General features: G+C 39.5%; 1 protein-coding gene across 1 annotated transcript; it reads right to left on the bottom strand.

The window, feature by feature from the left end:
- Positions 1-20,087: 20,087 nt before the first annotated feature.
- Positions 20,088-23,243, bottom strand: LOC128572049 (F-box/WD repeat-containing protein 7-like). The gene is given in 2 exon segments (XM_053571949.1): positions 20,088-23,124; positions 23,216-23,243. A coding segment is annotated over 1 exon segment (2,124 nt). The 5' UTR covers positions 23,007-23,124; positions 23,216-23,243; the 3' UTR covers positions 20,088-20,882.
- Between the last annotated feature and the right edge of the window lie 1,353 nt (positions 23,244-24,596).

Here is a 24,596-nt window from a genome sequence, read left to right as displayed (position 1 = left end):
AAATCTTTTCCCCACTGAATGTTTTTAATTGGCTTGTCAAAGATCAAATAGCGGTAAGTAGCTGGGTTAATCTTTGGTTCTGTATTCTGTTCCAGACATCTACCTCTCTGTTTTTGTGTCAGTTATGATTACTATCGATTTATAATATTGTCTGAGGTCTTGTTGTGTGATTCCTCCGACTTTGCTTTTATTTCTGAGTAATGTCTTGGATATTTGAGGTTTTTCTGATTCCATATAAAACAAAGTATTATTTTTTCAAGATCTTTAAAGTATGACAGTGGAGTTTTAATAGGGATTGCAATAAAATTATATATTGCTTTTGGTAATAAGGACATTTTAACAATGTTGATTCTTTCCAGCCATGAGCATGGTGTATTTTTCCATTTGTTAACATTTTCAGGTACTTCTTTTCTTAGAGTTTAATAGTTCTCTTTATAGAGATCTTTCATGTCCTTTGTTAGATAAACTCACAAATATTTCATCTTTTTTGCACTACTGTGAATGGAATAGAGTCCTTAACTGTTTTTTAGCTTGACTATTATTGACTATATAAAGGCTTCAGATTTAGGAGTGTTGATTTTGAAAACTGAGACTCTGCTGTTTTCCTTGATCACTTCAAAGAGTTTTGTAGTAGAGTCCCTAGTGTTTTCCAGATATACAATCATATCATCTGTGAAGAGCGAGTTTTGATCTTTTCTTACCCTATATGCATACCCTTGATCACCTTCTCTTCAGTAATTGTGATGGTTAAAACTTGCATTACAATGTTAAAGAGCAGTGGAGACAATGGACAGCCTGTCTGGTTCCTGATATGAGTGTAAATTATTTCAATTTAACTCCATTCAGTATGATATTGGCTGTGGGTTTGCTATAAATGGCCTCTATTGGTTTAAGAAATGTCCCTTCTATACCAATTTTCTTAAGTGTTCTGATCATGGAGGGATGCTGGATATTATCAAAAGCTTTTTCTGCATCAATTGAGAGAATCATATGGTCTTTGTTTTTTAATTTGTTTATGTGCTGAATTATACTTATAGATTTATGGATATTGAACCAGCCTTGAGACTGTGGGATAAAACCGAGTGGGTCATGATGTGTAATTTGTTTGATGTGTTGCTGGATTCTGTTTGTTAGGATCTTGTTGAATATTTTTGCATCTATATGCATTAGTGATATTGGTCTATCATTTTCTTTTCTTGTTGGGTCTTTCCTAGTTTGGGGATCAGGTAATGTTTACTTCATAGAACGTGCTGGGTAGTCTTCCTTCTTTTTCTACATTTTGGAACAGGTTGAGTAACATAGGTACTAGTTCCTCTTTAAAGATTTGGTAGAATTCTGATGTGAAGCCATCTGGTCCCGGGCTTTTCTCTTTAGGGCGACTTTGTATGGTTGATGCTATTTCAGAACTTGATTTTGGCCTGTTCAACATTTCCACTTGATTCTGGCTAAGTCTTGGAAGTGATGTGCTTCCAAATATTGGTCAATTTCCTTCAGATTTTCATATTTCTGAAAATAAAGTTTTCTGTAATATTCATTAAGGATTTTTTTTTAATTTCTTAGGAGTCTATTGTTATTTCATCTTTGTCATTTCTGATTGATGAAATTAGAGATTTTACTCTTTTTTTCCTGGTTAGGTTAGTCAAAGGTTTATCTATTTTATTGACCTTTTCAAAAAACCATCTTTTTGATTTATTGATTTGTTGTATAATTCTTTTGTTTTCAATTTCACTTAATTCTGCTCTAATTTTGGTTATTTCTTTTTTTCAACTGGGTTTTGTGTTGGAATATTCTTCCTTTTCCAATTGCTTGAGTTGTCCCATTAAGTTGTTAACGTTCTGTCTTTCCGTTCTCTTGAGGAAGGCTTGCAGTGCTATAAATGTCCCTCTTAGGACTGCCTTTGTGGTATCCAAAGGTTCTAATAATTTGTGTCTTCATTGTACTTTTGTTCCAAAAATTTGGCAATTTCCTTCTTTATCTCATCTCTGACCCAGCTATCATTCAGCATAAGGTTATTTAACTTCTATGTTTTTGTATGAGTATGCAGATTCCTGTTGTTACTGAGTTCAACTTTTATTCCATGGTAGTCCGAGAAGATGCAAGGAATAATTTCTATTCCTTTAAATTTACTGAAGTTAGACTTGTGACCTAAGATGTGATCGATTTTTTAGTATGTTCCGTGGGCTGATGAGAAGTATATGTATTCAGTTTTGTTGAGATGAAATGTTCTGTAGATGTCTGCTGAATCCAAATGTTGGATGGTTAGGTTTAAATCTAAAATTTCTTTGCTCAGCTTCTTATTGGAGGATCTATCCAACACTGCCAAAGGAGTGTTGAAATCTCTGACAACTATGGAGCTGGAGGAAATCAAGTTGCTCATGTCTGTTAGAGTTTCTTGTATAAATTAAGGCACATTCAGATTGGGTGCATAAATATTAATAATTTATGAGTATTACCCTTAACAAGTATGAAGTGACTATTCTTATCCTTCCTTATTTTTTTTTTTTTTGTTTAAAGCCTATTCTGTCACAAATACTATTGCAACACCTGATTTTTTCTGATTACCATTTGCCTGAAATATGGATGACCATCCTTTCACCTTGAGTCTGCATTAATCTTTTCAGGTAAGATGTGATTCTTTTTTTCAGCAAATATCTGGCCTGAGTTTTTGTATCCAGTCAGCCAACCTGTGCCTCTTTAGAGGACAGTTTAAGTTGATAACATTAATGGAAAATATTGATAAGTCTGGTAAAATTTGGGGTATCGAGTTTTTTGAAAGTTTAGTGGACATTTTTAATCCTTTCTCTACTGTGGAAGTTGGAGTTTGATCAAAAGTTTCTGATTGAGCTTATTTTTGTGTTAGAGGATTGGGCTGGTCATTATGGAAGGTAGGTCTGAGAATATCCTGAAGAGCTGGTTTGGTTATGGCAAATTTCTTCAACATGTGAATGTCATTAAAGTATTTAATTTCTCCATCATAAATGAAACTCAGTTTAGCTGGATACAGGATCCTGGGTTGAAAGTTATTTTTTTTTAGGAGATTAAATGTCAATGACCACCCTGTTCTGGCTTGAAAAATTTCACCAGAGATATCTGCAGTCATTCTAATATTCTTCACTTTGTAGGTAATGGATTACTTACGTCCGGCTGCTTTCAGAATTTTTTCCTGCATATTAACTTTAGTGAAGTTAACTATGATATGCCTGGGGAATGTCTTATTCGAGTTGAGTCATGCTTGGGTTCTAAAACTGTCTACTATCTGAATTTCAGAATCTCTTGGCATGTCTGGAAAATTCTCTTTCGTAATTTCATGGAGAAGAGCCTCTGTGCCTCATGAAACCACTTCATCACTTTCGGTGATTCCAATAAGGTGGATATTAGCCTTCTTTGAATTAACCCAGAGCTCTATGAAAGAATGATCCATTTTTGCTCTCCACTACTCTTCCTCTTTGAGAGTTTGGGAGCGTTCAAAGGCTTTGTCTTCAATGTCAGAAATCCTTTCTTCTACTTGTTCCACTCTGTTACTGAGGGATTCTACTGTATTTTTCAGTTCTTTGAGGGCTGCAAATGCTTGCTTCAGTGCATCTAAATCTTTGGTGGTTTTGTCTTTAAATTCATTAAATTCTTGAGACAACTTTTGAATTTCTCCTGGAATTTCTAATTCTGACTTTTGAACTGCTCCTTGAATTTCTAATTCCAAATTTTCCTCCATTCTTTTAATCTTGTTTGCAATCCAAATTCTGAATTCAATTTCTGACATCCTGGCTGGCTGTTTATGAATGGAATCTTCAGTTACATCTGCCATATCTTTCCTTGGGGGGTGTATCTATTCTGGTTATTCATGTTACCAGAGGTTTTTGGTGATTCTGCCCCATGATTATTTTACACCATTTGACTTTTTCCCAGGAGCTTTGTCGAGGAACCGTACAGTGCTACAGCCTAAGAAACTGGGGGTCTGTTTGGTGTGGTGGGGCTAAGTGGCTCTGTCCTGTTTTCAGCTGGTCTCTGTTCGACCCTAGTGCAACAGATAGATACTCTGGGTTGAAGTCTGAGCTGTGGAGAAATGCCAGCAATTAAGTCACACATCCCCCACAGGCAAAATTGGAAAGGAAAATCAAACCTTCCTACAACCACACACCCAGGGCACCACTTGAATAGTCCTTGGGTGATTGGCTCAGTTCAAAAGGTGCAAATCAATTGTCTGTCAGCACTTGTCTCTGGTCAGAGAGTTTAAAAGGTCTCTGGCAACTGGATCACAGGGGTCTGCTGACAATTCAAATATGACTTGCTCCGGTGCTCTGTGAAGTCAGGAGGACCCACCCAGCAAATAGATTAGTCTAGGAAGGTTGATGCCTCCTTCCACACCTTGCATCTCTGTCACACCCAGTCACTGATAACCCCGCAGCGCTGTGACCCGGTTGCCTCCAATGGGCTGATACTTCTGGGGTTTGCACCTGCCTGAATCACAAGGAAATCTATATCTGCTCAACTAGGCTGCTGCTCTCTTCTTCTATCCAGCAGGGGGAGGTGAGGCCTGACAACCTGGGGCATTTGATGGAGGCTTGGGGTTGTTCACTCAGTTCTAGCCCTGCCCTTGATTGATGTTACTGACAAAACAGAACAACTTTGTAAGAATTTTTTTCTGTCCCAGCTAAATTCCCCTATAGAAGAGAAGCTGTTTTGAGTTCCCAGAACCTGCACTTCAGGTCCTGTCTTTGCTCCTGCAGGTTTGTATTCCCAGCACAGTTAGCTGTCAGTTCTAGCCTCCTGTCTTCCTTTGTCTATAGGCTGACAATCCCCTGAGGGCCGGGTGCATCTTAGGCTCAGAAAAGCAGTCCTCTGGGTCAACCTCACCCTGGGAATCTCCCGGCTCTGTGCATGCATTTTCTAGTCCCCACACTCCACTCAGGCCAGTACCGCCTCAGGCAAACCCTTTACTCATGGGGCCTGCCTTTCCATCCCAGATCTGTTCCATGATTGTTCCCACCTGAGAAGATGCCCAGCCTCCTCTGGTTGCCCAGAGAGACGGGGGTATGATTTTGGAATATCCCAGGTGAACTCTATTGCTGCCAAAAACAGCTGCTGCTCTGCGCCTCAGGGCACCGCCGCTCCGGTGTGGTTCCCTCTTAGCCGACCATCCTCTCCTCACCCCCGTGCCACAGAATTAGCACTGACCAGCTGCAGTCCAAACCCTGTCCACACCCCTTGAGTATTCACCCAAGAATCTGGCCTCCAGACCTCAGAGTGAGAGTCGAGGGGAGTGTTGTGAGGTCAGAATTGCAGGTAGAGAATATATAGAGTTTCATACAGTTTTATGCCTGGCAGGAGAAGACCATGGCAGGGGAGGTAGGTCCAGGTTTTAGTGTGTCTCTCTCATGGAGTGTAGTGGGAGGACCTTTGAACTCTGCTCATTTGTTCATGGGGCACTCCGAGCCGTTCTCATGGGGGAGGGGACTCCCATCTGCTTAGTGATGGATTTCATACTTTTTTTTTGTATCCTTGGGGTCGCAGCTCACCTCAGCAGGGTTTATGTGCGTTCTTCAACCTTCTCTCTTGATGAAGCTCTAATCCACCGGGTTACTTGCTAAGTTTCTGTCCTTTAACTCTCCTTCTGGATGGGAACCTCTGGCAAGCTGGCTTCAGTCAGCCATCTTGTCTCCCCTCCCTGTCACAGGATTTCTGAAAGCAAATGTAATATTCTGGGATAGGTAATGCATACCAATAATACATGTATGTAACACAAAGTGAGTGGGGAATTCTATTCAAAACTAAACTGCCCTAAAAGAAATAAAGAAATATGTATTAGGGAATTTAGTTTTAGTCAAATTACTAAAGGATCTTGAACAAATTTTATTTGTTCTTTCAACACCCAACTCAAATGCAAATTCTTTTATAGTCATGTCAGAAAGCAACATAAAGAATTCCTTAACACTCAACCAGAAATAATGTTTCTATTTTTTCTAATCTCTTAAGCTTTAAACTATGGTCTGCACTGCATTTGTCTTAGTAAATTCTAATGCAAACTCATATTTTGATTCAAACATACCTTATTTTTCTTAAAAGATTTTCATTAGTTTTACTGAGGTAAAATTTACATCCCATAAAATTTACTCACTTGGATTTTTAGTAAAGAGTTATATATCTATCATACAACCCAATCAGAACTTTTGAATTACTCCAAAAAGAAATTTCATGCTCATTTTCATTCACTCCCACTCACACCCCTGTCTGAAAGCAGTAGATTTATTTCCCATCTCTATAAATTTGTCTTCTCTGGTAATTCTAATATTAGCAGCATCATACAATAGGTGGTCTTTTTTGCTTGGTTCTGTTCATTTACCACAATGGTTTTGTGCTTCATCCATACTGTAGTATGTTTCAGGTACTCCCTCCTTTTAATTGTTTAATTATGGAATAATCCTCTTTTGTTTGGACATACAATATTTTGTTTATTTATTTGCCAGTTGATAAACACTTAAGTTGTTTCCACTTTTTGGCTGTTATCAACAATGCTGCCATGAACTTTAATGGTAAATTTCTTTATGTCTTCATGTGGACATTGTTTTCATTTAGGTAAATACCTAGGCATGAAATTGTTCAATTATATAATAAACTATGTTTAATGTTTTAAGGAACCTCCAGACTGCTATCAAAAATGGCTGCAACATTTTACCTTTCTACCAGTAATGCCTGAGGGTTCCTGGAAATATTTTAAGCTCCTAGTGAGCAATGATTTTTTAAAAGATACTTATTTGAAAAATCTGTCAAAATTTTATTTATCAAAAATCACTCCAAGAATACATGCATTATTTTTCACTTTGCATAGAGCAAAGATGAGGCAAAGAAATGATACGGCAAAGTCCTTACCATGATATGTCCCAATAGGCCTAGGAAAATACCAAAAGACAAGTAAGGAATAAAGTATAGAAATGGAAACTCCACAAAGTAAATAACTACACAAAGATAACAAGTAGTTTCTTCTGAATGCTACTTTAAAGTTGTCAGTGGGTTGTCAGGCTACCCATGAAAATTAGTTTCATAACTTCATGGTCATACCACATGTAATAAAATGTCACAGGATTTTACTCCTTCTAGAGAAGAGGTCAATCTGAGTTAGTGAAGGATAGGTATTATGCAATATTTGAAAAGAACTGAGAATAATTAGTTTCAAATACATGAAGCTTCATCAACTATGAAATAAATGCAAACTCCTCAGCACAATGTTAATCTCATCCATACTGAACTCTTTTCAGATTTCTGACCTCCTCTACCTGTAGTGTCAATGGTACCCGCCATGCTCTGGATTCTTGAATATCTCCAGGCCTTTGCTCATTTAAGTAGCTTTTGTGTGTTATTTCTTATTGCTCTCGTCTTAGTGATTGACATTTAGCTCAGATTTCAAGTCTCCAAATGCCACTCTACCTAATGCTTTCTAATTCTCAGTCCTTAATACTTTTTTATACATAAATATATCTAGTACAAAATTTTCATACCAATTATCTCATTTAATTGCAGGAAGTGTGCATTCTTATTAGTTTTACCTTATAGATGACAAAACCCAGATTTGAAGAATTAATGTGAGCTGCTGTATTTCCTAAATAAATGGTAGAGTCATAATTCAAATTTAAGTTTATGGACTGTAAACATCCATGCTCTTTTCATCCAGGCATCACCTTGATCCTCTAGTTTTACCTTATTTCTCTGCTATTTAATTCTTCCTTGAGTTCTTCCAAGTGGTCTGTTTGTAATCCTCTCCTACTTGCTGCAAATGCATGGAGGGCAAAGATCATATTTTATTCATTTCTATATTCAAGAAATATCTAACACAGGTCTTGAATATAGTAGAGATTCAGCAAAAGTGTGACAAGTGGATAAAAATGTATGATCAATAGAATACCAACTAGGCCTCCCACACAACAGTGTTATTGAGCACACTCTCCCTAAGTAGTTAACACCAAAGGCTCAAAACTGCTGGATTGTTTTTTCTTTAATTAAAATGTTCATTTAATTGAAAATTATTCTTTCAAAAACAGAATAGAGGTAAACTTCAATTGGCTTCTGCTCAAATTACCATTATTTCAAAAGTGAAGTGGTTAATATTTCTGAAACTATGACATAGATATTTATTGCTACAGTGACTCTCAGTGAAAACCAGGCCCCCTATTAATTTTGAAAACAAAGCCAGAGAGCATCAGTATTATGCTCTCCTGCATACAAACCAGAGAGCATCAGTATTGTGCTCCACTGCAGACAAGTGACTAGCAGTAAACCAGTCCTGTGACCCTCTGGCCTCCACGTATTTCATCAGGACACCTTCAATTTCATGTTGTGTGGGAGTTAGGGGTCTCTGAGGACTTTCTCCAGCTCTTTTGTCATTTCAGTGACCTTGGGCAAGTCACATAACTGTCTTTCTTTTTCTGTTTATAAAATAAGAATAATGCATCTATTTGGAAAGCACTTTGAGTCACTCTGATTAAAAATGTTATTTAGAGTGCCAGGTGCCATTCCATAAAGAAATTATAAAAAGCAGCAAGAGGAGACCCATACTCAATCATCCCCAGCCTCATTTGTCCCCCAGCCTCTCTCAGCTCTCTTAGAACCAGGCAGGCACTTAGTCAAATAGAAGAATGAAGAGAAGCAGAAGATGATTAACCTTGGATCACACCTTCTTAGCAAAAGATAATTGAAATAAATATCCCTTGAAATCTCCCCCACATACTATTTCCTAGAACATGTGACTACTTCCAGATCATCTTTTACTTTTTTTAACTGGAGAAAAAAAAAATTTAATCAGAGAAAACTTTTTTTAAGTGAATAATTTTGAACAGAATGTAGTCGATTGGAGATTTAGTAATAACAGATTGTATCTGTGAACATAGGGATAACTGTGAAGTCTACTGATGAGGACAATAGGCCAGTTATTATATTATTTTGAATGTTGTTAGGATACATACAAGGAATAATCCACTAACACAGTTCAGTTAGGAGTAGATAACTATGTTTCTTGAATAAAACTCTAGAGAGAAATAGTTTTTTTCCTGTATTCTACTGTAACAAAATAAATTTGACACTGAGATATATGGCAACTCTTATCCTGATGCTTGAAATAGGCAGTAGAAAGTTCACAAATAAATTAAATTAGTAGAATTAATATAGTAAAACTAAGTTTTGAATTTTTGTTCTCCATGTCTTTACTCAAAGCACTGGTAAGTTCAAAAATGGTGGACTGGAAGGTCTCATTCAGGAGCCTCTGCAAATGTGAAAACAGAGTAAAATATAGGTTTAAAGATCCTATCAATAATTTTACATACAATTCATTCATAAATAATTAAGTCTGATATACAATCTTTGGTGGACAGAGGCTGGCATGGCATTTAATAAACCTGGGCATTCATCTAATAATTCTTGGGAAACAAATGAAAACCAAAGGAAAAATTTTATTTCTCAGTATTAGATTAAGGAATGAGCTCAAGTATAACTTTAAAAAGAAAGAAAAGGTCTTCTCTGATATGTTTATGCATAGGAAAATTGAATGGCACACGTCTATATATCAATTTCAGATTGATTTAAATTTACATTAATTGATATCTATGTTGGGGTATCAATTTAGTAATTTAGGGGATAGATGTCAATTTAAATTGACATCCATGTTCCTGGCCCCCATGATGCACAGTACACATTTCCTGCAGTGGCTGAGCTTCTTTCCCCTCTCTTGACTAAAATGATATTTATTCTCTAGTCTCCAGCTTAAAGCTCAGAGCTTCCATGGTTCCTCCTCAGAACTACTCTGTTCTTCCCTGACCCCCTCTGATCTGTATTCTCTCTATCATATACAGAGTAGCTTTCATCATCTTCTGCTTATCTTTGTACACCTGAGTACCTCGGAGGTCACCTATCTTCCAGGACCACATCTACTTTTTAGCATCCATTACAACCCAGAGAACAATGCTTTGCCTCTGGGAGAAACTCAAAACTGATGGGATCAGAGAATGAAGGAGAAGACAGAGGGAAGGAATAAGTAAGAAAACAAGGGAAGGAGTGGTGAAGGAAGGGAGGGAAAAACACCAGCTCAATATAATCCCATTTGTGATAAATTTTGTGGGGTTATTTATTAGAAAATTTTGATGAGATATAATTTGTTTCTAGGCAGTTACAATGCAGTCGAGGAATTCCCTAGTGAGGGTATGATACCTAAAAGTCAATCTTCATAAATCACACATGTAAGCCGTTTTTCCTTCTGGAACATCTTGTGGTGTGGTTGTTTTCTAGGCCAAGCTGATGTCTATGTGGGGTGCGTGCATGTGTGTGTGTGTGTGTGTGTGTGTGTGAGAGAGAGAGAGAGAGAGAGAGAAGAGAAGAGAAGAGAAGAGAAGAGAAGAGACAGATGTTTGGAAAGGATGATGTCAACACCTCACCACCATATCCAGGCCCACTGGTCCTAAATAGCATACATGCTATACTTTAATTGTAATGGAGAAGAAAGTAGATTATCAGCTATATCTCTAGCACAGGAAAAGTGTTTCCAAAGTGTAAGCTTGAAGAAAGGCCTCCCTTGAAGGGAAAAAGGAGAGTTACTAGCTATATGGCAGAAATGGGAGGCTTACTTTAGTCAGTGGTAGGAAACAAAAGGAAGGAAAGACAGATCCAGATTTTGAAAGGCCTTAACAAAGCTAAGAAATTTGCATTGTTAAAAGGAATATAAATATAATTTTAATCAGGGATGTGATGTGATCAGTTTTGCTTCTAGGAACTATGACTCAGGTTGTGAAAAATGGGAGAGCTGGAATAAAATGGCTTGGAGGCTGGTAAGGAGGAGCTGATATTCCATGCGAGAAAGGATGGGGGCTAATTCAGTTGGAGACCTTAGGTCTCAGAGATATTTCTGAGGTAGATACAAAAGGATCTACTGACTGATGATAGGTTGAGAGTGAGGAAGAGAGAAAAGCCATGGATGGATGTGCCTTATTCCAGGTTGAACATTACGGGCTCTAGGGCATGTTTGCTTCACCCTGTCTGGAGACAGGAAGTGGGTGAGGCAAATCATAAGGACATCCCCTAGGAGTGGTTTTCCTAAAAGGAAAAGTAAGATTTCCCTATAAATAGGCTTGTACCACCAAGGATAGAACAGGGGGCCACAGTAGAAGAAAAGACACTACAATAGGAAAAGAGAAGAATTGAGATGTGCCAATGAGTGCCAGTCCTCCATGAAGGATGATCTTTGTACCTTTTCCTTTGTTCTCAGGGAATATTTATTTATTTATTTATTTATTTTAGAGACAGAGTCTCACTTTGTTGCCCTTAGTAGAGTGCTGTGGCATCACAGCTCACAGAAACCTCAAGCTCTTGGGCTTGGGCCTCAGCCTCCCAAGTAGCTGGGACTACAGGCACCTGCCACAATGCTCAGCTATTTTTTGGTGCAGTTTGGTCGGGGCCAGGTTTGAACCTGCCACCCTTGGTATATGGAGCCAGCACCCTACCCACTGAGCCACAGGCACCACCCAGAATTATTTTCTTATGTTGAAATTCCCTTCAGCTATTCTTCAACCTTCAGTATAATCTTTTATCCATGAGAGCCTGTGTCAATGGTGCTTTGGGGAACTAAGGCTGAGTACAGAAACTTCTCTCCACTTTTTTCTCATGGAAGCCAATATAAGATAGCCATAGGGAGAATGGAAACACACAAATTTCAGCCAAAGATCTGCTGCAAGGTGAACAGAGCACTAAAGGGCAGCTGAAAGTGACTGCGAGGACACAAATGAGAAAGAAGGAGCTGATCTCAGGATGAACTGACCCAGGAACTGATGCTTATTCCAGAGGTAAAGGATCTTTACCAAAGGGAGAACAAAGGTGAGATTTTGAGACTTACACAATAGGTGCTATCCCAATGGCACATTCGGGATGAATATACTTCTAAAGTACTGGAGTCATATGCCTGAAAGTCTCCACTGCTTATTAAAGAAAAAAATGTGTGGAATGTTATAGAGCAGATTGGAAAACTACAACCTGTGGGCCAAATGTAGCCCACAGCCTATTTTTGTAAAGAAAATTTTATTGGAGCACAGCTAGGCTCATTTGTTTTTATTTTATTTTCACATTGTCTATGGCTGCTTTCACACTATAACAGCAGAGGTGAGTAGTTGTGAGAGAGACTGTATGGCTGATTAAGCATGAAATGTGTACAATCTGGCCTGTTTCAGAAAAGGTTAGCTGACCCTCATGCAAGGGCACTTAGCCAGGACACAGAAGAAGCTGATCCAGACTTAGTGCTATACTTAATGTATCCTTGGGGAAGTCATTCAAGATTTCTAAGTCTGGGTTTTCTACCTGTAAAATGAAACTACTGATAACTCACCTGCATGACAAGATTGGGTGAAGCTCAAATGTAAGAAGGTAAAGTTAATACAAACATATATGAATGCTTCTATTTCAACAAAGCAGAGTGCATTACATTAGGAATTACTTTGTTCAATGTTTCTGGGGTGAACTAAAATGTTCAACTTAGTCACATAGCAGGTTATAATTCATGAGATGGTTATATCTGACAATCTAAACCTAGATTGTTTATTGATATTAGTAACTTGGGACTTAATTTCTCACCAGAAATAGAGCTAATTACAAAAAAGTCTTGTTGCACCCTGCCTTTGTCTCTGGTTCAAGTCCCATAGATCTACTAGCAGTTGTGTGAATGGGACTCTGTGGTATGTCACCTATGCCTTTGCTCATAATGGACCTTGGTCCTCTCACCTGCCTCTCCCCATAATCTTTCATCTGAATAACTCTCATTGTGCCCTAGAAATCAGCTCGGTTACCACCGCAGCAGAAAGCCTTCCCTGATACCCTGTCCTGGGTGACTCATTTCTCCCCTAGTGTTTTTTGAATGTCCTTGTGTATCCTGCTAGTAAACTTTCCTTGATGTTGTTATAATTGACTGTACATGTTTTTGTCCCTTCTGAGCTGAGCTCCTGAAGGACAGGGGGTGTGTCTCACTCAAGTAGCTATCATTCACTAAGAAGCACAAGTGTGAGATAAATTTTTCCTGTTAATCCCTCCAACTACACAGTAAGTGGATTTTGATCCTATTTTATAGATGAGGAAACTTCATACTGAAGTGGAATTTTTTCTTGAGCAGAAAGAAATAGCAAATGCTAGGCAAGGCCACCCACAAAATTGGAAGATCCCCTAAACTCTACTCTTAATCATTGTGTTAGTCAGAGATCCTCCTTTTTTGAAATTTATTAACTGACTCCCACAGTTATGACATTACATTGAGAAAGAAATATTTTTTAAACATGAAAAAATGTATTAATAAGCCATCTACCTACACATATTTCTTAAACCTAGCTTCAGTCTACCCATCCTTTCTGAACCAAAACCCTGGAAGTTGTTTCTCATTTACTTGCACTGCATCATGTATGAACAGAGAATAAAAAATGACTGCAAAGGGAAATCACACATTCTGCAGAAGATTCAAAATTTCATGAAGTCTGTGAAAGTGATCCCTGAGGGCTGCTCAGAAAACACATGGAGTGTGTTACAGTCTGTTTATATATCCAGTTAGATTGTAGTTCACTATACACAGAGAAACACAAAAAATTCAAGAGTTCAAAAAAAACACACAAAACCAAAAAATCCAGAAACTGATGACAGAATAGATGCTTCTGAAACAATGATTTACATAACAAAGAATTGAGAAATCTGTTGCAGCCTTCAAATAGTTATGCATAAAAGACTTTCTCCATGATAGTAATAGAAAATCCAAATACAAAGTAAAGGATGCTTATTATATTATCTTATAAGATTGTTCCACATTCTTTCTTTGTTTCTCTTATAAAAATGAGTTCATAGTTTCAATTACAATATAAAACAAATATTTCATACTTTCATATTTCATCTTTTAAGAGTTTTTTGAACAAAAACTTTTTTGTTGTTATTTGCTATGAAATTCTCTGCAGATCATAGGATCCTCCTTCCCAGTTGTTTCATTGAGGATAAGCAACCTGACCAGAGAGGATCAGAGTCATTGCCAGAGAATTTTAGACAGAAAGAAAAGCATCTTTTTGATTGCCCAGATTAAAATAGGCACAACTAGGCACATCTGTGCCCAGATTTCCTACCACGTTGACAGAAAACTATTTGCAGGGAGATGGACTTAAGCCCAGAACCACAGCAACAAGAGAAAAGAAAGCGTCTGTCCTTGGTCCTCCAACATCTAATACATATCTGCCCTTGAGTCTTCCTGTGAACTTGAAATAAACTGCCATTTTGGTTTCCTCTCATAGAGCTCCTTGGGTTTCTATTACAACTAAAAGATTCTGAAACCAGCAAGAGAAACCTCTCCAGCCACACTGGTCCTTCTCTAGCCATGCCCACCACAGAAACCCAAGGGCATGTTGACCCCATGCTCCCCAAATACCCTGCATGAGCCTCTGCCCTGTCCTGTGATCCTATGGGTGGATTGAGTAACTGGTGGAAATCCCCTGGGGTCCGAGGGATGGCTCCAGGAGGCTGTGGCTTAGGGTATGGGTAAAGCCTGAACTGGGGCATCTATTCATGCTCACGTAAGGTCCCTCATGGAACATCACAGAGACCTGGTGGGAAGACAAAGGGTGTGAATTTAGGATAGGTGCTATGTTCAAGAATCTAAGCTCAATTCTGTCATTCTAGGTTATTAGGAAGGTGTGTGTGTGTGTGTGTATCAATCAAGGAGGGAGAGTGGAATTTATTATATTTAACAATTCACTAGCTTAATGTGTAACTTTTAAATATTTAGACATATGTCTCCATTTTTATTCTTCACAGGATGCTATGAATGTTAGGGTCACACTTGATATATTTTAATAAAGAATATCTTGAATTCAACCATCTTGAATTATATACCATGGCCCTGGCACTACACTAGGCTCCATGCAGAGCTAAAAATTACATCTCATGAAAGATGCCAAATTTCATGAGTTATCTTTTTAAGAACAGTGAAATTTTTCTATCTTATACTGAACCTATCTCAAATATAAAAATATCTTGGGAAAAAGAAAACCAATGAGATAAGTCAGCACTTGTGTAAAGGTAAACATCTCTTGACAGACTAAAACAAGGTTTCTTTCTGGCTTCCTACTTAGTAATTATTCCCATAATCCTCAACTATAGGCAACAGGTATGAATCATAAAACCTAAAAGTCCATCTAGTAATTTTCTTTTTTTTATTGTTGGGGATTCATTGAGGGTACAATAAGCAAGATTACATTGATTGCAATTGTTAGGCAAATTGCAACTGTTAGGCAAAGTCCCACTTGCAATCATGTCTTGCCCCCATAAAGTGTGATGCACACCAAGGCCCCACCCCCCACCCTATGTCCCTCTTTCTGCTTTTCATCCCCCCCATGACCTTGTCATTAATTGTCCTCATATCAAAATTGAGTACATAGGATTCATGCTTCTCCATTCTTGTGATGCTTTACTAAGAATAATGTCTTCCACCTCCACCCAGGTTAATACGAAGGATGTAAAGTCTCCATTTTTTTTAATAGCTGAATAGTATTCCATGGTATACATATACCACAGCTTGTTAATCCATTCCTGGGTTGGTGGGCATTTAGGCTGTTTCCACATTTTGGCAATGGTAAATTGAGCTTCAATAAACAGTCTAGTACAAGTGTCCTTATGATAAAAGGATTTTTTTCCTTCTGGGTAGATGCCCAGTAATGGGATTGCAGGATCAAATGGGAGGTCTAGCTTGAGTGCTTTGAGGTTTCTCCATACTTCCTTCCAGAAAGGTTATACTAGTTTGCAGTCCCACCAGTAGGGTAAAAGTGTTCGCTTCTCTCCACATCCACGCCAGCATCTGCAGTTTTGAGATTTTGTGATGTGGGCCATTCTCATTGGGGTTAGATGATATCTCAGGGTTGTTTTGATTTGCATTTCTCTAATATATAGAGATGATGAACATTTTTTCATGTGTTTGTTAGCCATTCGTCTGTCATCTTTAGAGAAAGTTCTATTCATGTCTCTTGCCCATTGATATATGGGATTGTTGGCTTTTTTCATGTGGATTAATTTGAGTTCTCTATAGATCCTAGTTATCAAGCTTTTGTCTGATTGAAAATATGCAAATATCCTTTCCCATTGTGTAGGTTGTCTCTTTCCTTTGGTTGTTGTCTCCTTAGCTGTACAGAAGCTTTTCAGTTTAATGAAGTCCCATTTGTTTATTTTTGTTGTTGTTGCAATTGCCATGGCAGTCTTTATGAAGAAGACTTTCCCCACGTCAATATCTTCCAGTGTTTTTTCTATGCTTTCTTGGAGGATTTTTATTGTTTCATGCCTTAAATTTAAGTCCTTTATCCATTTTGAATCAATTTTGCAAGTGGGGAAAAGTGTGGGTCCAGTTTCAGTCTTATACATGTAGACATCCAGTTCTCCCAACACCATTTATTGAATAGGGAGTCTTTCCCCCAAGGTATGTTCTTGTTTGGTTTATCGAAGATTAGGTGGTTGTAAGATGTTAGTTTCATTTCTTGGTTTTCAGTTTGATTCCAAGTGTCTATGTCTCGGTTTTTATGCCAGTACCATGCTGTCTTGAGCACTATGGCTTTGTAGTACAGACTAAAATCTGGTATGCTGATGCACCCAGCTTTATGTTTATTACTAAGAACTGCCTTAGCTATACGGGGTTTTTCCGGTTCCATACAAAACGCAGAATCATTTTCTCCATATCTTGAAAGTACGATGTTGGTATTTTGATAGGAATGGCATTGAATATGTAAATTGCTTTGGGAAGTATAGACATTTTAACAATGTTGATTCTTCCCATCCATGAGCATGGTATGTTCTTCCATTTGTTAACATCCTCTGCTATTTCCTTTCTGAGGATTTCATAGTTTTCTTTATAAAGGTCCTTCACCTCCTTCATTAGGTATATTCCTAGGTATTTCATTTTCTTTGAAACTATGGTGAAGGGAGTTGTGTCCTTAATTAGGTTCTCATCTTGACTGTTATTGGTGTATACAAAGGCTACTGACTTGTGGACATTGACTTTATATCCTGAAACATTACTGTATTTTTTGATGACTTCTAGGAGTCTTGTGGTTGAGTCTTTGGGGTTCTCTAAGTATAAGATTATGTCGTCAGCAAAGAGGGAGAGTTTGACCTCCTCTGCTCCCATTTGGATTCCCTTTATTTCCTTGTCTTGCCTAATTGTATTGGCTAGAACTTCCAGCACTACGTTGAATAGTAAAGGTGACAGAGGACAACCTTGTCTGGTTCCAGTTCTAAGAGGAAAAGCTTTCAGTTTTACTCCATTCAGTAAAACACTAGCTGTGGGTTTGTCCTAGATAGCTTCAATCAGTTTTAGAAATGTGCCACCTATGCCTATACTCTTCAGTGTTCTAATTAGAAAAGGATGCTGGATTTTATCAAATGCTTTTTCTGCATCTATTGAGAGGATCATGTGATCTTTATTTTTGCCTCTGTTAATATGGTGGATAACGTTTACGGACCTGCATATGTTAAACCAGCCTTGCATCCCTGGGATGAAGCCTACTTGATCATGATGAATGACTTTTTTGATGATAAGCTATAATCTATTGGCTAGGATTTTGTTGAGAATTTTTGTATCTATATTTATGAGTGAAATTCGTCTGAAATTCTCCTTTTTGTTTGGGTCTTTTCCTGGTTTTGGTATCAGGGTGATGTTTGCTTCATAGAATGTTTTGGGGGAAGATTCCTTCTTCCTCAATATTTTGAAATAATTTCTGCAGTACAGGAATAAGCTCTTCCTTGAAGGTTTGATAGAATTCTGGAGTGAAGACATCTGGACCAGGGCATTTTTTGGTTGGAAGATTTTTTATTGTTTCTTTGATCTCAGTGCTTGAAATTGGTCTGTTCAGGAGCTCTATTTCTTCCTGGCTAAGTCTGGGGAGAGGGTGTGATTCCAAATATTGATCCATTTCCTTCACATTGTCAAATTTCTGGGCATAGAGTTTCTGGTAGTATTCAGAGATGATCTCTTGTATCTCTGTGGGATCAGTTGTTATTTCCCCTTTATCATTTCTGATTGAGGTTACTAGAGATTTTACTTTCCTATTTCTTGTTAGTCTGGAAAATGGTTTATGTATTTTATTTATTTTTTTCAAAAAACAAACTCCTTGTGTCATTAATTTTCTGAATGATTCTTTTGTTTTCAATTTCATTGATCTCTGATTTGATTTTGGATATTTCTTTTCTTCTACTGAGTTTAGGCTTTGATTGTTCTCCTTTTTCCAATTTCATAAGATGCCTTGTGAGAATGTTGATGTGCTCTCTTTCTGTTTTTCAAACGTAGGCATCAAAGCGATGAATTTTCCTCTCAAAACTGCTTTTGCAGTATCCCACAGGTTTTGGTAGCTTGTGTCTTCATTGTTGTTATGCTCAAGGAAGTTAATGATTTCCTGTTTTATTTCTTCCTGCACCCATCTGTTATTCAACAGAAGATTTTTTAATTTCCATGCACTTGGTTGGGCTTGAGCATTTTTGTTTGAGTTGAGTTCCACCTTTAGTGCCTTATGGTCTGAGAAGATACAAGGTAAAATTTCAATTCTTTTGATTCTGTTGACATTTGTTTTGAGTCCCAGGATATGATCAATTTTGGAGAATGTTCCATGGGGTGATGAGAAAAATGTATATTCTTTATCTTTGAGATGGAGTGTTCTATATGCGTCTATCAAGCACAGTTGTTCTAGGGTCTCATTTAAATCTCTTATATCTTCATTTAATTTCTGTTTAGAGGATCTGTCCAGCTCTGTAAGAGGAGTGTTAAAGTCCCCTGTTATTATGGTATTATCAGATATCATATTGCTCAGACTAAGTAAGGTCTGTTTCAAGAATCTGTGAGCATTTAAATTGGGTGCATAAATATTTAGAATTGAAACGTCTTCTTGTTGTATTTTTCCCTTGACCAATGTAAAGTGACCATCTTTGTCTTTTTTGACTTTAGTTGCTTTAAATCCACATGTATCTGAAAACAAGATTGCAACTCCTCTTGTCTTCTGAATGCCATTTGCCTGAAAAATTGTCTTCCAACCCTTGACTTGGAGCTTTAATTTGTCTTTTGAAACCAGGTGTGTTTCTTGGAGACAGCAAATGGATGGCTTGTGTTTTTTAATCCAGTCACCCAATCTATGTCTCTTCAGTGGGAATTCAAGCCATTAACATTTATTGAGATAATTGATAAGTGTGGTAGTATTCTATTCATCTTATTTTGTGAGAGTCCATTGTTTAGTTTTTTGTTTTTTTTAACATGAAAAAACACATTTTATTGCACTTAAGTTATAAGAAAATAAAATTTCTAAGTGAATCAAACCATAGACACAATCCCTTTAAAGGTTGTTTTCCTCCATCATGTCAGGTTGTTACATAACTAAAATTAACCAACTTGAATCTGATTGTTTTAACTCAGACTATAAATAAAACAAACAAACAAAAATAAACAGGAGGAGGAAAAAAAAAGATCACCTAGGATACAGTGTTAGAACACTTTCACAGTTCAGCTTGAGTTGTGGCTCTTGGAGAATGAGGCAAACCATTTGACTTTTTCATTCATTTTGTTTGTTTGCATGTGACACCTTTACTACAAAAACTGAATAGTTTCTGCTTTGTCAGTTACTCAGAGCAATAAAACTGTAACAGTTGTTTTCCCAAATACTGTAAAACACTAAGACTGACCAGCAACTTTATTTTAATTTTGTGTTTTATATTTTTAAAATATTTTGTCAGTTTTATGATATACTTTCATCCATTCACCACAGCCCTCAAAAAGAAAAGTTTCTCCACAGAACAGGCAGTAATAGCTCTGTTCCAAGGAATGTGTTTTAATTTTTGCCCAGATAAAAGAAAATAAGCTTTGCACACACTCTCAATTCTTTACTTGCAGGCAAACTTCACTCTTTATTATCTGAAACTCTTCCATTCTCAGCCTCTTAGAGGCACAGATGGTTCAAGTTTCAGTGGCAAAAAGTCTTTTTTCTGTAACCAAACTAGAGCAAATTTGGAATTCAGTCTGGGACTAAAACGTCACAGCAGAAAAAAAGTAAAAAAAAAAAAAATAATTTGCTTTTTCTTTCTTTCATTTAGCAGCATAAATAAGTTTGGCCACTGGGAGTACAGTACAGGGGTGGGACAACAATCCCATATTTGAAGACCTACTTCTAGCACCAGCATCAAGAATTACCTCCATCTCAGGACTCACAGAACCCACGACAACTTGCCACCTTTGAGCAACATATGCATTGAAGAGTGTGTATGGAAGCAACAGTAAATAGATTAACAGAGGCTAATACTGTGATTGATTGACATTGGCAATGGTTGGCAAAAAAGAAAAAAAGAAAAGAAAAAAGGGGGGGAAGCTTTTCATGATAACTGTACAAAAACAATTCACAGTAGTTTTGTTTTTAGCTTTTCCACTCCAGAAAAAAATGACTTTTTTGTTGCAGATGCTCTCTAATTAGAAAGTCAACCAGTACTTGTTTTGATGTTATTGCAGTTCCTGTCTAGGTGTCAGTGGTAAAAGAACAGGCTAGGAGAATCTGTAATGATGTTTCAGCATTAACACTGCCCAATGACCACTGGAGAAGAAAATAAAGAAATAATTGCACCTAGTTTGATTTAGAAAGTCTCACTTTGCAAGGCTGCCCTCAGTCACCAGTGAACAGCCAGCAGATGCCTCTCTCGTCAGTTATGCTTTGTTGTCTCTTCTTTCCTTTCTTAGTCTGTAGGTCTTTTCAATCTGTTGCCCCAAGCCAACATCCTGCACCACTGAGAACAAGGGACATTTTTTCTTTTTCTTTTTTTCTTTTTTGCAGGGGGAAGGGAAGGGAGTATATCGTCTACACATTTGGACAAATTCATCTTTCTGCTCTTCACTTCATGTCCACATCAAAGTCCAGCACCAGCAGCTTGGTTTCTTCAGTCCCATTCCGATTCCCAACTGCACACACCAGCTTTGTGTTCGAGGCTCTGATCCGCCACACAACTCCCCCACTCCCCCCACTCTCCAATGTGACTAGATTTCGAATAAATTCACCCGTTTTCAAGTCCCATAGTTTTACAGTTCCATCATCTGAGCTGGTAATTACAAAGTTCTTGTTGAACTGTAAACAGGTCACAGCACTCTGATGCTTGTTGGGACCTTGCAATGTCTGTAAACACTGTCCTGTTTTGATATCCCAGATTTTAACTGTAGAATCTGCATTCCCAGAAACAAGAATATTGTCTTTGAGTTCCATTCCACTTGTTAATGACTGGTGCCCTGTTAACGTGTGAATGCAGTTCCCTGTCTCCACATCCCAAACTCGGATTGATGTGTCAAGAGATCCACTCACCACATGGATGCCATCGAACTGTAATGAATGGACTCTATTAGTATGCCCCTGCAACGTGTGTAGACCGGTCTCAGTCTCTGGATCCCACACCTTCACCATAAAATCATATGCTCCACTAACAACCCTCCTGCCATCATATTGAACACAGCGGACTGCTGCTACATGACCCATCAAAACATGTAAACACTGGCCTGTCTCAATATCCCAAACCCTAAGAGTGGCCTCTCGAGAACCGCTAACAACTCTTTTCTCATGCAGATGCACACAAGGCACAGTGGAAGTATGCCCGTATAAGGTGTGTATACTTTCTCCTGTCTCTGCATTCCACACTTTGAGAGTGCGATCTGTAGATCCACTAATGATGATATTGTTTCTCATCTGTGATGACCATACTCCACCTGTATGTCCAACTAATGTTCTCAGACATTTGCCTGTGACTGCTGACCAAACTTTTAAAGTGTTGTCATCAGAACCACTAACTATTCGGTTACCACAAAACTGTAAGCATGTGATCACATGATCATCATGTCCTTTCAGTACCTTAGGAGATTTGAGTTCTCCTCGCCTCCAGTTAGTACCAATTCTGTGCTGTCTGATGTATGCACTTTTCCACGGACTGTGTGTAAAACCTGGTTTTATGACTTTTCTTCTCTTGATGTGCAATGGTTCATCAATTCCTTCTTCTTTGCATTTCTCTCTCCAAAGAAGGTTGTCTTCAGCCAAAATTCTCCAGTAGCGACATGTCTGAGCCTCTTGTAGCAGGTCTTTGGGTTCTAGGAATGAAAGCACATAAAGTGCCAACTCTTTAGGGAGTAAGGAAATGAAGTCTCATTGAAACTGGGGTTCTATTACTTGCATCATATGTTTGACTTGTGTTGGCTCACAGCTATCAATGAGTTCATCTAAAGCAAGCAATTTCTCTGGTCCACTCCAGCTCTGAAACATTTTCAGCCATTCCTGGAGGCCTGTTGGTGGTTGGACAGATGTAATTCTACGTCGCTGTTGCCCTTGGCCATTGGCTGCTCAAAAGTCCCCAAAAGTTGTTGGCGTTGCTGAACATGGTACAAGCCCAGTGGTACTTGTATATTCTGAGACTTTGCATGGTTTCTTTCCCAAAGAAAAAGAGCGGACCTCAGACCCATGGTCCAACTTCCTTTTCATTTTTGTTGTCTTTGTATAGAACGGGGAAGAGAGTTGGTGAATGGGCAAGTCCACAATGCTACTGGAGTTCGTGACACTGTTACTATGTGTATGTTCATCTTCTCTGCTACTGTCATCAGACTGATCAAAATCATCACTCTCCCGGTCCATTTCCTCCTCCTCCTCATCCTCCTCATCTTGTTCACCAGCATGTTCTTCATCTTCCTCATAGTCTTCTTGGTTTCCTGAGGAATCCTCATCTACTGAAATAAATCGATTATTGTTTTCTTCCAAGTGTCCTTGCTGGGAATCATTTTGGTCTCCAGGTCGAGGTTCTACACCAACAATTGCACCATTCCTTGCAGTGTGCTCTTCCTCTTGTGGTCTCAGTTGCTGCTGCTGTTCCTCCTCCACCACGCGATTCATCTGTTCCTCATCTATCTGGCTTGAGGAAGGGTTACCTCTCAGAGAGCCTCCAGTTCTTCGTCTTTTGCTGCCCACAGAGAGCAGTTCCTGATTCATTTCCAAAAGTCAGCTTGCTACTTCTTGGACCTTGGCTAGACTATCAGAAGATGCAAAGGTTTTCACATTCAAATAGTTAGACAGCCTTTTAAAAATCCTGCTGGTGGTTGAGGCTCCACTTCAGATAAGAGCCACGGCGCTTAAAATTGGATTGGTTCCTTTCCTCCTTCGGTCTGGGGTGGCAGCTACGGAAGGCTCTGGCGCGCAACTCCTCTTTTCCTCTTCCTGGGTCTTTTCAAGCTGTGGCTTCTGCCGTCCAGGGCCACTTCTCCCGGGACAGTCACGTTTGGGAGGCTCCGGATTTTGTTTTTATAAAGTTTCCTCTGGGCAGAGGCTGCCGGGCACCCCCCCCCCCCCCGCCGCCCTCGAGGCTGGGGCGGGGGAGGGGGCTCTAAGAACTCCCAGAGTCCAGCTGAGGAGCGGAGGGGGTGGGGGGCCGGCGACTGGCCAAGGGAGAAAACCCCCTGAGGGGGTTGAGGGGAGGGGAAAGGTAAGTAAAGGACGGCAGCGCCCGCCCTGCTCTCCCCGCCGCCCAGCCACTTCACATTGGGGTCCCCGCCCCCCCCACCCCCCGGCCGGGGGGTGGTTGCTGAGCTGGATTGGGGCCCCGGCTCATACAATCCGGGGAGAGATGCTACGGCCCCGGACTGGTGGCCAAGACAGCGACGAGGTGGGGGACCCGGCCGGCTCCACTCCGCGCCGCCCCCGCTCCCGGCTCCCGCATGTGTCGCTGCAGCTGGGACCCCCCTATCTACACCTTGGGGGTCCCTCGCCCCACGCCCTGGGATGAGGCAGAAGCTCTGGTCCCTCCTCAGCGTTCTCTCACCAGGACCAGCTACCCAGTCTTTGCCCGCAGTAGCCGCCTCCCTGCCCCCCAGCCGCCGGCTTCAGCTCGGGCTCCGGCTCCGGCGTGTGCAGACACCGCTCCCGGCTGGGAAGGTGAGGGGGGGAGAAAGGCGAGGCTGCGACTCTGCTGGCCCAGGTTAGGGTGAAGGTCTCCGCGGCACCCAGTGCAGACAGGCTGAGTCTCTCGCATGCTCCTTCGCTCTCACTCTCTCGGCCGCGGTGGCCGTGGCGGTAGCGCGGAAGCTCAGCTCACTGTCTCCCTCGCTCCTGCTTAGTTTTATCTTTTGCATCAGTGTGGAGGTTAGGTTCTGTCCTTTAATTTCTGAGTTCTTACTTTGCTGCTGATCCATTGTGGTGGTCAGTGTGCAGAACAGGTTGAAGTATTTCCTATAGAGCTGGTCTTTGTGGCGAATTTCCTCAATGTTTGTATATCCATAAATGATTTGATTTCTCCGTCAATTTGAAGCATAGCTTAGCAGAGTACAGAATTCTGGGCTGGAAATTGTTCTAAGTAGATTAGAGGTAGATGACCATTTTATTCTTGCTTGGAAAGTTTTATTAGAGAAGTCTGCGGTCACTCTGATGGATTTGCCCCTGTAGGTCAACTGGCGCTTACTCCTGGCAGCTTGCAGAATCTTTTCTTTTGTCTTGACTTTGGACAGGTTCATCACAATGTGTCTTGGAGAAGCTCGGTTAGAGTTGAGGTGAGCTGGGGTTCGATATCCCTCTGAAGCAGTGTGTCAG

Source organism: Nycticebus coucang, chromosome 19 (genome assembly GCF_027406575.1).
Source record: "Nycticebus coucang isolate mNycCou1 chromosome 19, mNycCou1.pri, whole genome shotgun sequence".
NCBI lineage: Eukaryota > Metazoa > Chordata > Mammalia > Primates > Lorisidae > Nycticebus > Nycticebus coucang.
This window is presented reverse-complemented; position numbering and strand designations above follow the sequence as displayed.